The 13,223-nt window shown below is 39.1% G+C and overlaps 1 protein-coding gene across 2 annotated transcripts in view; it reads left to right on the forward strand.

Moving 5' to 3' along the window:
- The window catches only part of babam2 (BRISC and BRCA1 A complex member 2), an 84,262-nt gene that overhangs the window by 16,566 nt on the left and 54,473 nt on the right, over positions 1–13,223 (forward strand). For both annotated transcript variants that reach the window (XM_066675176.1, XM_066675165.1), the window contains exon 5: positions 12,256–12,450. In XM_066675176.1, coding sequence (XP_066531273.1) covers positions 12,256–12,450 — 195 coding nt within the window. The remainder of the gene's footprint in view (positions 1–12,255; positions 12,451–13,223) is intronic.

Consider the following 13,223-nt stretch of genomic DNA (forward strand, 5'->3'; position numbering starts at 1 on the left):
AAAGTATGTCTGTGCAAGACTTGTCTCCAGATTTGTTCACTCTGTAACCGGGCAGTTTTAAAGCACATGCGCAGATAGTATCTTATTAATTTGAGCACTACTGCCACAACAAGAAGGGGGAATTCCACACATTTTTCAAAATTACATATTATACAGTGGTTGGGATGTAAACAGAGTCATTTAAAGTGTATAATATGAAACAGTGTGTTGAAGAGAAACTTACTTTAATTTTGTGGCATGTACATTTTTGCTTTTTTTTAAAAATTGTATTTATTTATTTATTTTTTTAATATATTTTATATATATATTGGCACATTCAGAACCAGACATGTTAGCTCCAACAAATGAAGGAAAAGATATATTCAATATACATTCATATAACAAGACTGTATTTAAAGTAAATTCTGTTTGACGTGAACTTTTCACACAGTGTTTTGTTCCGTTTAAAAAAAATCTGTGGAATTCTCTATTAAAAGCATTATATAAATTGCTCTCTGTAGTTTCACTATTTTTAACATGAATCAATTAATTTTATTTATTTATAACAATAGAGGGTGGTCATGTGGTCAGTAGACGGCTTCTCAGAATTGAAAACCACACATCATTATGTTTGATAGCCCCCAATAAAAGCTAGAGACAAACCAGAAATAATGCGTAAGGCTGTGTGTGTTGTGGTGAACCAAAAGAAAAGTCTCCATCAACACATCATCCTCCAGTTCCAGCGCATGCTCTCATACATAATCTATGTTGACAACAGGCCTTAACAGACCACAATGAACAACAGTGCTTCTTTGTGACACTTGCTACACACTGATAAACCAGGAACATGAATATGACATGATCATTGTCAGAGGTACCCCTTTTTTAAGCCAAACAAAGGCCGTCTCAAATTATAGTTTTGTAAATGTGAAGTGGTCCTTAGTTTTAGAAACTGGCGACTGCACCAAGTACAGCTTGAAGTTGTTGCACACTTTAATCTAAATCCATAGTGTGATATTTTGGAGGCGATAGTGATATAAACGTAACATTTTTGTATTTACTGTACATTTTATCACTAAAGCCATCAGTAATGTAATTAAAAACAATTCTCGCTTCTTGTTAGATTTATCTCTGTTCATTCTTTAATATCTATTTTTACAGATTTGGTAAAGGCCACATACAAAATTTTCTCAACTTGTCCATCTTTTTGCACTCCATCTTTCTGGTTATAATGCATCAGAGGTAGGCCCTTGTACTCTATAAATATTAAAGGTGGGAGTATCTTTCTGATTAGGTGGTGTTATGGCCCATTATCACCCTTTGGTATCAGGAAGCAAGTCCTCAAGTGCCAATTAGCACCTGAGTTACAGTTTTTAGTGATGTCATTGGTGACGCACCAGCAGTCTCAACCAATATTACTGCCCTAGATCATACTTTTAGAGTTATTAAAAAACAATAATAACGGAGAGAACATAATGATGCTGTTCCTGTTCCTGTGATGACAAAAGTGAAAGATAGGGCTCTGTTTGGAGCTTACTGCTCTTTCAAAAACCAATGTATCTGTGGGAAAGCAAAGAGATGAGAGATGAACAGTGAGAAATAGTATTATTCACACTATAGGGAATGCCTTCCATCTCATGCATGGCCTCCAATGAGTGATTTCAGTTTGATTTGCCTATGCTGTTATGCTGTGACACTGTTTTGGTGCTGCAGTCCAAGAACTTCATTTTGAATTTAATTGGTGGTTTTAAAGCTGCTAAACAGAGAGCAGTTTATTGTGGGAAGTTAGCTTAGGTGGTGGTTAAAACGCTGGCTGGAATATGTGACTTTATAGTCAAGGGAAAATGAGCGGTGAGATAAAAGAATTGTTGGTGGTTCGTTGTTGCTGGGAGTTTTTAGCAAAGCGAATTCAGAGTCTAGACTGCAAAGCATATCTTATCTTGTTTAGACTTAAATAAATGATGCTTGCTATGCACGCTGTCTGTTTTCACAGTGTGCTTTTTTCAGTTTAGGCTATGGACAATATATACCAGCTTAAAGAAATAAGTATTTCAGCTTTATGGTAAAAGAAAAAAAAATATATAATAATAAAATGTAACAAAAACATGATCTGGAAGTTTCACTTTTATTTTTTTATTCTTTCTGTTAGAAGCCTCCATTTAACAGTTCATTAACATCATGTGACGTGACGACAGAGTACTTGCGGCAGGGCTGAACACCATGTGAAACAGCAGTGAGACACACACACACACACACTTGCGAGCAGAGAGATGGTCACAGTGCCCAGAGAGAATAGAATGTTTTTTTTTTTATTTGAATTATCTTCATCACACTTGCAAGAGAACACCAGTGAACAGGAAGCTATGTGAGTGTTTGGGGCCAGGGATAAGAACAATGACTTTACCACGGATGATTACAATCTAATGTTTTACACCGCTACCAGTGGAATCATTTTAAAATACGTCTGAAGTGGTGGCGAGGCAGGACCAATCTGCCACTGCTGTTGCACATTAAGAATGATTACATTCAGACATGTAGATACAGCTGTCACGAAACAAATATAACGTTTATTACATTGCTAAAGGAATATTATACTGATAGCACTAAGACTGCTACAGGAAAATTAAGTTATTATGAACATATTAAACAGCACTCCTTGAAGAATTGACTGGTCCTTCGCTTATGTTTAAATGCCTGAATTCTGAATGGTCCACGTTCAGAAAATCACTTCAACTCACTAAAATAAGATACAGGCTTGTCATAATTATCACCAGACTTTTTGCGAACGACTGATTGTATGTAAACCAAGCTGTGTGTATAAGCTGTGACTGGTGGTACAACACCTGTAGAGGGCAGCAGTGCTTTGGCTTGTTTGTTTATTTGAGCATGAACTGCTCAAATACCGAACAAAATTCAGAATGTACCTACATCCTGTCATGTTCTGCACCTTTGCTTCTTTTTCATGGATATTTCTAACAATGAACATTTCTAATAATAAGAAAAAGGAAATATGTCAAACAGTGTTGGGTAAATATTCAGGATCACAATGAGAGGATATCACCTCCACAGATCTCATGGCTGCAGCGCTGGGCATGTAACCCCCTTTTCCCCAAGAGCCAGTGATTTCCCATCAGTCCCCACGGTGGGGCCTCTCATTAGTGTACGGGAATGGGATAAGAGCTCCGCGGGGCACGCTTCTGGCAGCCTGAACCACTTGTTTTGGTTTTATGAGTCTCTTGGCAGTAGACGGAGAGAAGGAGAACTGACAATAGAGAGCCAGAGGGGGCTTGTGTTTTGGCATGGGCCGCTCATGCCCTTCGTGTCAGTGGGAGCTGCCAGGAAAGCCCACTGGGAATGTGCTGGAAAGATTTTGGGAACAACTGCAGGAAAGTAAAAGGACTGTTGATCCTTTGACAAGCATGTGATAAGCCATTTATTTCTCACTTTGGTGGTAGACAGGATTAACAGGACTGTGTTATGTTTTGCTGCTGAGCATGGTCAGCATTCGCACCTGCAGCAGCTGATGAAAATATGGTGCTGCTTTTTTTACTCTAAATATTAGGACATGTTGTCATGTCTAATTACTATACATGTGTGTAATGTAGGTAAAAACATAGTTCTATCAATAGTAAATACAACTAGAATATAAAACAAAAATCTTGCACCAGATACTTGAGGATTTGTCTTAATTTTATTAGAATGTGTAATTCATATGTATAACTAGTACTAGTCTTGCTCTTGAACTTTCATTTTAATATAATGAAACATTTGGTGAAAACAAGCTTTCAGTCTTTTACCCACACACAAATATAATCAAATCTAATCTAAACCTTAAATCAACTTTATTTTGGAGTTTCCAGGGCCCTGCTTTGATTTGTGGTTGGTCCAGAGATCATAAATCTTTTTGTTTTTTTCCCTCTGTGCCATCACTGAGCACCTGAAACTTTACAGGTCACTGGGAAATACCCACACTGTGTTTATCCACAGTGAATCCAGAGAAAGAGCGGCTTTGAAGTCATTCCGTGTCTTAAAATATGTAGTAATCATCAGCCACTCTTAGAGATAAACAAAATGGAGTCATCAAATAATCAGCAACTTGTCAGCTGGCATTTGAAGAGATTTTCTGGAGATGTCATGGCTGTCTGTTTTTGGGAAACAAGAAAATGTTTGTAGAGTTTGAGAGGACTGAGTGTAGAGCTCACTCTCCTCCTGGAGTGAGCAGAAAACTCTGTCTATTAAATAAGAAAAAGATTATTTTTCCTTCATCGTCTGCAAGTGCAACAGTGTTGTGGGTCCACGGACACCATAGACAGGGCACAAAACACTCACCCAGATACATTTTTTGCTTACTATTTTATTTTGGATTGGACATGACCTGCAGTATTTTAACATAATTATTATTTATATTAAAAAATAACTTTGTGATACATGTTCATGCCTTAAATCATCCAAACAAAGGACATCTGTCAACAGTCAGGATGCTCTCAGTGCACAATATATCAATAAAATCAGTAATTGATTGAGACCTATTTGCTTACTGCAGTTTTGTAAGATGTCAGTGCTGCGAGGGTTGATTATAACTGCTAGCACACACAATATTGTAAGGTCGTGTTAAAGGTCACCTACTACCCCTTTGTAATGTGTAGTGAAGTAACTGCCGTCCTCACTGTGGGAGAATTAATGGCAGTATATCTGACCTGTGGATAAAGTTCCAGAGTTTTGCTCTTCCCTTAGCGAGCAGGGAACAGCATGTGTCCTGTAAAAGGCAAAAACAATGGAGCCCAGAGTGACCGTAAAGAGAGTCAGATCAACCTGGGCACACTCAACTACTCTGTTTCCTCTTCCTTCCTGTTCTTTGCTGTTACAAGCCTCTGTGATCACTCCTGCCATTATCTGCACAGCCCACTAGCAGACATGGGAATGCTTTCAGACCTTTGTTTCATCACATGTGCTGCTATAACAGTTGATGGCCACTCTGGGAACGAAAGAGAATTATACTGGAACGGATGGGTGTGGACCCTTTTTTCCCTGAATTCTTAAAATGGTTAAGGTCATGTTAGGTAACTGGTATTTATTATATATTAATATAATAAGGGTGGCATGGTAACAATTGGTGTAACTGCCTCGGCCACTATCTGTGAGGGGTTTGGTGTGTTTTCCCCATGTCTGCGTGGGTTTCCTCTGGGTGCTCCTCCCACAATCGTAAAACACATGCTTGTAGGTGGATTGGCTATGTAAAGTGTGTCCATTAGTGTAAGTGAGTGAATGAATGAATGTATGATGCCCTGTGCTGGACTGGTGCCCTGTCCAGTGTGTTCCTACTTTGCACCCAGTGATTCTAGGTAGGCTCCAGACACACCACGACCCTGAACAGGATAAAGAGGAAACAGAAAATGAATGAATAAATGAATCATACCTTACTTTTATGAATATAAAGGTTAGTCTCTTTAGAGTTATTCAGTAGGGGTATGGTCTATTAATGAAATCATGTCAATATTGACAGTTTAGTAGCAAAAATTTGACATGCCACAGGGCTATGCTAATATTTTATTAGATGTAAAGCATCTCATGCCATCGTTTCTACATTCATACTCTACATTCATACTCACAGAGGCTCTGTTAAAGTGTTAAAGATGAAAGCAGTTATAGTTTGGCCAAGTTGTTTCCAAATTACCAAATTATTCCAAGTTGCTGTGCCCTCATTTCTTACTTTTTTAATATTCTATCTACTAATCTGCTGAAGAGAATCATATATCAACATTATCCCAGAATTCAGTTGTATGACCATTTATAAAATTAGTTAACAAGTTTACATTCTTTCCGTGTTTGTTTCACTGCCGGTGTCTATTAGAGATACATTTCATTTTTTTTAGGTGGAAAAATAATCATATGTCAGGAACACTGTGGACTTCTTAAGCCAAGTCCTTTTTAAACACATGACAAGTTCAATTTAGTTTGATCTTAAATTTGGCACTTTCAGCAGAAAAACAGAACACTTGCCCACACTGGAATTAGACACTGGCTCAGATTAATTTAATACTCTTTCCCTTTTTTTTTTTCTTTAATATGCTTCTTAAGATTGCTATGATCTATTTGGTCTGGTTGCCAATGACTCTAAAATCGCTGAAATGCTTAAACAAATATATAAGGCTTACATAATTATCGCTGAATTTCAGACCACAGCTGTCCACATAGTTTCATCACCACAAATTGGATTCAGCATGAATTAGACACTTAATAAACAGATGCAGTTTATCTTCCTGTTTCCTGGGTTCTCTTGGAGAAGCAACAAGAGTTTAAAATTTACATTAAACTTGCAGAATGCTAAAGACATTGCTAAAAACAGTCATTTTATTTCCGCACTTGTGAAATTAAAAGCTGTGGCAAATTTATGACTAAGAATGCTACTTTGCTAATTATATTACTTTCTGATTTATTAAGACCTCAGGCTTGAAGTGAAGTTTGGTTTGACCTGTTTATTTGATCTTAGGATTGGTACTGTTCTCCTCATTTACAGTACAGGATGAGTCAGAGAGACTTGCAAACAGTGAATCACTGTACCTGTGAACATTTTTTGCTGTTCTTTTCAGTAGTAGCCTCAGCATAAGTGTCACTGTCATCGCTGACTAAAGGTCAGTTTCCGACCGCTGGAGGCTGTAGGAACCCCCCTCCTCGATATGCCACCGGGGTCAGTGTTTTTCCTGACTCATGCCAGTCGTTGAGACAATATACCAGCTGTCCTCAGAGAACAAACTTCACAGCACCTCTCGGAATGAGCAGACGCACGGCTGCTCCAGCCGGTCACTTTGTTCTGTGTGGGAGTTTAGTGCTAAGGTTCGAAAAACTGGGTGTTCCCTCTAAACATTACAGAGAGATCACAGTGTGTGGAGGCGTCATGCCCACGGCACATCTGTCTATGGCACAGATTAGCATTGGGCTCACACATATACATATTACAGCTTTAGAAAACATGGGTTCTTACTTATTTAATGATGCTGTTCACAAAAGAACATCTGGTTATAAGGAGGAAATGGTGAAACAGATTATAAACATTTCCCCTTGAACTACACAAAGACACCTGCAATTTTACGTAAAATAACAAAAACGTATGGTGAATATTAGCTTAGATACCTTCATTTATCGGCATAGAACATCCTGTTCCACTTGTTTAAAGTTCTGTCTAGCGCATAATCTCATGCCAAACCTGTATAAAATGCAGACAGTGCCTTGAACAGTTGCAGATTGTGGAAGTGAATGGGACATTACTTCTGCAAACTGACATGGAGCTCATTAAACCAAGGAGTTACAGAGGAACATTTTCTAACCAAGCACTAGAACAACACGAAGTGTGTTATTATGAAAAGCACCATGGTTGGTGATTTGGTCAAAGAAAACGCCAAATGTGACTAACAGATAATCTAAGCTATTTGTGTGTATTTGCTGCATTGCTTTGCAAAATAATGAAAAGCAAAGTTTGTATCCTTCCACCAAAAAAATAGTTCTCAGGATAATTTTTTTAAACAAGGGTCTATTATAAGGAATTTTAAGATGTCTTGAGCCATGTGTACAGTACATAACTACTGATGAACTACTGCACAGGTCACCGTTTGTGTGACATACAGCCACAAAACTGTTACAGCATCACGTTCAGCTCGGATTTTTACCAGCAGAAGCTTTCCCATAGAAAGTAGAAATTTATACACATTCTTGTCAAACTGGGAGGAAGATGAATTTATTGTGTGTGTGTGTCTGTATGTGTCTGTGCATGCGTGTGTGTGTGTGCGTGCACGCACTCATGTACACATACACTTACTGCTGTGATGAAAGATGGCTTTGTCCTCCCCAGAATAAGAAATAGTTTCCAGGCAGACAGGACTTTTACTGAGTGACTCACAAAGACTGTAAATATTGCATCACTTTACCTGTGTAGGCTTTTGTTTTATTGTTCTTAGTTGTAGCCACAACACAACTCTGACACTGTCACTGCCATCATGGGTTAAAAGCCACTTAATGGCCACTGTAGGCTGTGAGGCTGTTTCAGGATGTTGGATAACAGTTGATTAAGTTAATTGTTTTATAGGTTTCTTAAAGATGTAATTGGAAAACAGTTAAAGGGAACATCTACGATTGGGAGGAAAGGCAGTTCTCTCTGCTTGTTTAAGCTCAGAAGCTCCACGCGATTGAAGACATTTACACCTTAAGTAATCAGAAACAGCAAAAAGAAATCAGTATTACCCACCTGTGGAGCAAGAACAGAGCGAAATCCTCATTTCAGTTCATGCTTTTCAACATTTGGAGTCCTCTCCATTATCTAAAAACATTCCAGACACCTCTGCCATGAGCAAAGAGAAAGAAAGCCTAGCATACCAGACTGAGACAGTTTGTTTTTTCAGTCATTTAAAGAGAATGGGGCTTTGTAAACACATTTTGAGCATGCACACAGACTGTCCAATGCAGCAAATGGTGAGGAAACATTTTTTTTATTATTATTATTATTAGTAGTATTATTATTTCAACCATGAACATCACCTTTACAATTACATAGATCTTCATAAGTCTTTATCATTTCCAAAATTCTGAGAGTTTAAAATATACGTCATTCTCGTTCAGTGGTAACTAATCTTTGCTGATTCATTAAGAAAGTATATTTAGTCATTTTATGAGTTTTGGTGAGAGCTTTTTAGTATATTTCCTTTTCCTCTCTGTTTCTCTTAGTCTCGCATCCTCCCTTCCTTCAGTAACTGCTTTTGTGGGCTTTTTCCATTTGCCCACACTTTTGCGGGAATCCCATTCCTGCTGGTAAATGCTGACAGTCTGGGATGGTGATGTCATTAGTGGCGTGGGTGTGATGCCTTCACCCCAGCTTCCTGCACTAGCAGAGAGAATGGACCCAGCCCTTTCAAACACAATGGCCTCTTTCTCCTCTCAAATATCGATCCACTAAAGGACATGCAGCCAGACAGACAGAGGTCAGCAGACACAGCAGTGTCGTCGTACTATGATCGGGGGTTGGTTATTTTCAGCCAGAGTCATGCCACAAAACTCTGCTCTCTCATTGTAGTAGAGCTAATGGGTTTGACCTCTGATCTAGGCTCATAGTGTTGGAGTGTTGATAGAGTAGTGACTAGTTCCTCTGGGTAGAGGACACAGTCTGTGGAGAATGCCTGACCACCTTGGAGAATGGTTGGGCTGTTTGGTTGGTTATTTCATCATCTGTGGCTCAGTGATGGTTCAGCTTGCTCAGTCTGGCATTGTGCTCTGATACTGAATTCTTTGAATGCTGGCTATAGCCAATGCTATTTGGGGTCTCTGTGGAACCAAAAAGAAAAAAAAAAAAACTCAGAAAATGGCTCAGTTTAACTCAGCATACTTTAAAGTCTATTTTTACCAAAGTACTTAAGAGGCTGGCGAGCTATTTTCGGCAGAGACACTTCTCCCAGTGCCCATTTGTAGCAAAACGTGGCAGGAATTGTGTGATTCAATTATAAAAATGAACTTATTATAATTTGCCAGATTTAGAGCTCTGAATGGCTAGTACAATGGTGTATATTTAAAATCATCCAGACTATTCAAAAATCAGTTGTGTTCCATGAGAATCAGTCTTGGATTTTTTTTTTCTCTCTTTTTTGATGGACGTTAAATTCCATGAGTAATGAGTGATCTCACTAGCACAACTCTTGGTAATTGCAGAGAGCAAGTCTGGACAGTGAAGTCATGTCAATTTGTAAAGTAAAACACTGTCCAGGAAACAACTCCTCTTCTGAACTTTCTCATGACTGCTCCTCCTACATGGAACCTTTAGGATTTCATTAGAATGGATCCTAACATTGCTTCTCCCAGGTCATGCTAAACAAAAAGAAGAAAAATGAAATGATAACAGAGTCATGAATCATGGCGTTATTGTGCTCTGTGGGACATGACTGGAATGAACAGTGGGGTCAGCACAGCTTAACTGAAAATTGTAAAATGGCCTGTTAAGGGAAATTCCTAAGTGTAGATTTTGCGGATCATTGGGATCTATAATGAAAAAGGCCCTTGTACAATCTTCTCTGTTTACTCTATCATGAGGCACCATATTTCCTCAGAATTACTATTTCGGTGATAACAGAGGCTGAGGGCCATGGGTCAGCTTAGTGCAGCTAGTTCAAAGCAAATTTGAAGTTCCAAGAAACTGGAGTGGAAAGAATATACAAGAGCCAGTTGAGATTATTTTTTAGAGGAAAGAAAGCCATGTTCGTGTTTGTGTTTGTATCTTGTTCTTGTCCTGCTATAATTTTCTTAGAATCCGATCTATGTCAGGCACTGTTCACAGCTGAGCCCTCTGCACCTCTTATCATCCTGCCTTCCTCCATCAGTTGGTGGCTTTTTGATCCACGAAGCTCGGTTGTGTGCCCTGTATTTCCTGCTTAATAAGTTACATAATCTGCATCCCAATGGACATCCACCATCCTCTGTCCCTGCTTCTGTCCTGCCCATCCATGACTCAGTGAGGCTTGTAGACAGGAAGAGTCATAGAAGCACTAAAAATCAGGTTTGCTTCGGAGTTATTTGAAATTCCAAAACAGTGCGTGACATGCTCATTAAGACACAGCACGTTTTGTTTTGTTTTTTTCTGCCTGGCGATGACAGACAGGCTTGTTTGTCTGAATCTTAACCCTCAACTGGAGAGGTTTGTCTTTTACTCATCATCCAAATGTTTATTTACTCTTTGAATTGGATGTATTTAATACTACTTGTTTTTTCTCAGTGTTTTTTGTTAGTTTATTTATTTATTAAATTTTTTTCCCCAAAAAAGTTGTCACTAGAATTTAATTTGCGTTCTTTTATGCCTCATGCATCAGGGAGCAATGTCCCCTTGGAGAGGCAGAGTGGTAGAATTAGGCCAAGCGAGGAGGATGGTGGAGCGCTGCATGGAAAGGTGGCGATTTGGTTTTGTTTTGCCCTTCCGCTGTGTTATTTGCATACCTGTTTGCTGCCCTAGTCAGGCAAACTCATGCAAATTGGGATCACCTATGCAAATGAGGTCAGTTTGTAGGAGGCGAGGTCTTTGGAAAGGAGGAAGTAGACCGTGCTGGCATGCAAGGTTTCCCCGCTCACGCAGCCTCTGGAACAGCAAGCATCGTTACGGGCATACACCCACTCAGCTCTGCTCGTTCACGTATCCCCAGCCTTGATGCCAGCACTCGGATTAATAGCCCTGTGTTTACTACGTGCTTTTAGAAACATCCTGTTCTTAATTGCTGCTAAAATCCTCAAATACCTAACCATTGTGCACTCTGTGGACCAAATGGAATAGGCACAAGGCTGCAAGCTTCCTTATCTCACCCTGTAAATGAACAGTCCTTTCCTCTTTTCACATTAATCTTAAGTAGCCTATAGTTCCCATCTTTTTGAGGTACATTGTTGAAATGCTTTGGCAGAGGATGGCTGAATTCTACCGTCCTGGCGTCTGGACTGAGGTACAAAGGGTCGCAGGATGAAAGCAACCTTTCTGCATCAGGATATCCTGTGGGGCTGCCGTTTTTCCCCAGAGGAGGAAAATCAGGCCTGACTGGCTCACCAAGTCTGGACTGTTGTATTTATGGCTGACTGGGCTCTGATTAGATTTTGTCAGCGTCAATCACTTGCCTTTATGTTTGCAATTCTGTAGGCAACCTGAAACTTTTTTATGCCAGTGCTATATGCCATGTCTGGCGGCTTTTCTTCAGACATGCACTGTACAGAACCTTATATATGGCGTTTTTTAATACACCTTAATCTGCAGAGTCCAGTGTGATCCACGCAGTGACCCCCTTTTACAGCACCTATTGAATAACGTCTTAAGCTTAATAAATGAATTAAATCTATGGTGTAGGTTAAAGCCTTGGACTGAACTATGTATAGCTTAAATCAGTTTTAATAGCCTTAATAAACATCTTTCATGTTTATCCAGCCCACCTATGTATACTTTATTCACAGCAGTCTACAGCTATATTTTTATTCTCTTCAGGTAACTTGTGTAACTCAGTGCAGCAGTGGCCTTAAAGTGCAATAGTGTAACTTAAAGTTTCTCTACATTCAATTTTCCCGAAGGACAGGTGTAAGATTAGTACATTTTTCTAATTTATCTGTAGAATAGATAACAAACCTAAAATGCATGCAGTTGAAATTGGGTTTATGGAATAGATGGCAATTAAAAAAATTCTGCAGTTGCAATGGAATATGTCTTGAGACTAGGTGTATTGTTCCTTTGTAGTGTGCAGAAATCTAACTGGGTGTTTGTTTGCTGGTTTGTAGCACCTGGTGGCCTGGGACTCTGGAGATCCAGAGTGCCTCCTGCAGCTGGTGAAGGAGCTCCTGCAGCAGTATCATCAGTACCAGTGTCAGCGTTTGAGAGACAGCTCACGTCTGCTCTTTGAGTATGACAGCCTGCTGGAGGACCCCAACTATGGCCGCAGCATGGAGATCTATGCTGGCCGCAAGAACAGCTGGGTAAATGCACTAAACGTATTCAACATTAGACATTTATAGAAGAGACATGCATGTATTATGCATATTGAAATATGAATTATATTCCATTTTAAAGTACCATTTAAAAAGACCACTAAATTGAATTGAATTGAATATTGAAATGAACTAATAAAAATGTCAAGATTTTTTGTGTTGCAGATAGTAGTATTAACATTTTTCAGCATAATCTGTTTAGACGTAGAGTTTATATTATGCGCATGATGCTATAGACCAAGAGTGGGCAATCTTATCCGCATAGGGCCGGTGAAGCGGTTGGATTTTAGTTAATTCAGGCCCAAGCACATTTCATTTCACTCCTTTAATTAGTTGGTCTCAGTAAAACAAGTGATCATTTGACCTCCTGGTTTGGTTGGAACAAAAAAGGGCAGCTACACCGGCCCTTTGCGGATAAGATTGCCCACAGTTCTGTGATCGTTTTATAAACATGTCCGTAACCATTTTGTCTTCATCATTCAAAAACAGAGTATTTAAATATGTATTAATGTAAAATTGCTCTAAGGTTTTACCTTATGGAACTTAAAGATGCTTTACGTTGTAACTCTTTAGACATCTGAACACAGTAGGAACATACTATTTTGCCATTATTTCCAGCTGTCTGGTACATGCTTAGTGTAGTTTAACATTTAAACGCTTTAGTTCTTTAAACTCTGTGCGTCTTGTACAAGTTCTTGGCCTTGTCTCATCTACAGCTTCATGCTTGGCCCTGTAAGGATGCTGTTTTATCCCAAATTAAC

Source organism: Hoplias malabaricus, chromosome 1, assembly GCF_029633855.1.
Source record: "Hoplias malabaricus isolate fHopMal1 chromosome 1, fHopMal1.hap1, whole genome shotgun sequence".
NCBI classification, from domain to species: Eukaryota; Metazoa; Chordata; class Actinopteri; order Characiformes; family Erythrinidae; genus Hoplias; species Hoplias malabaricus.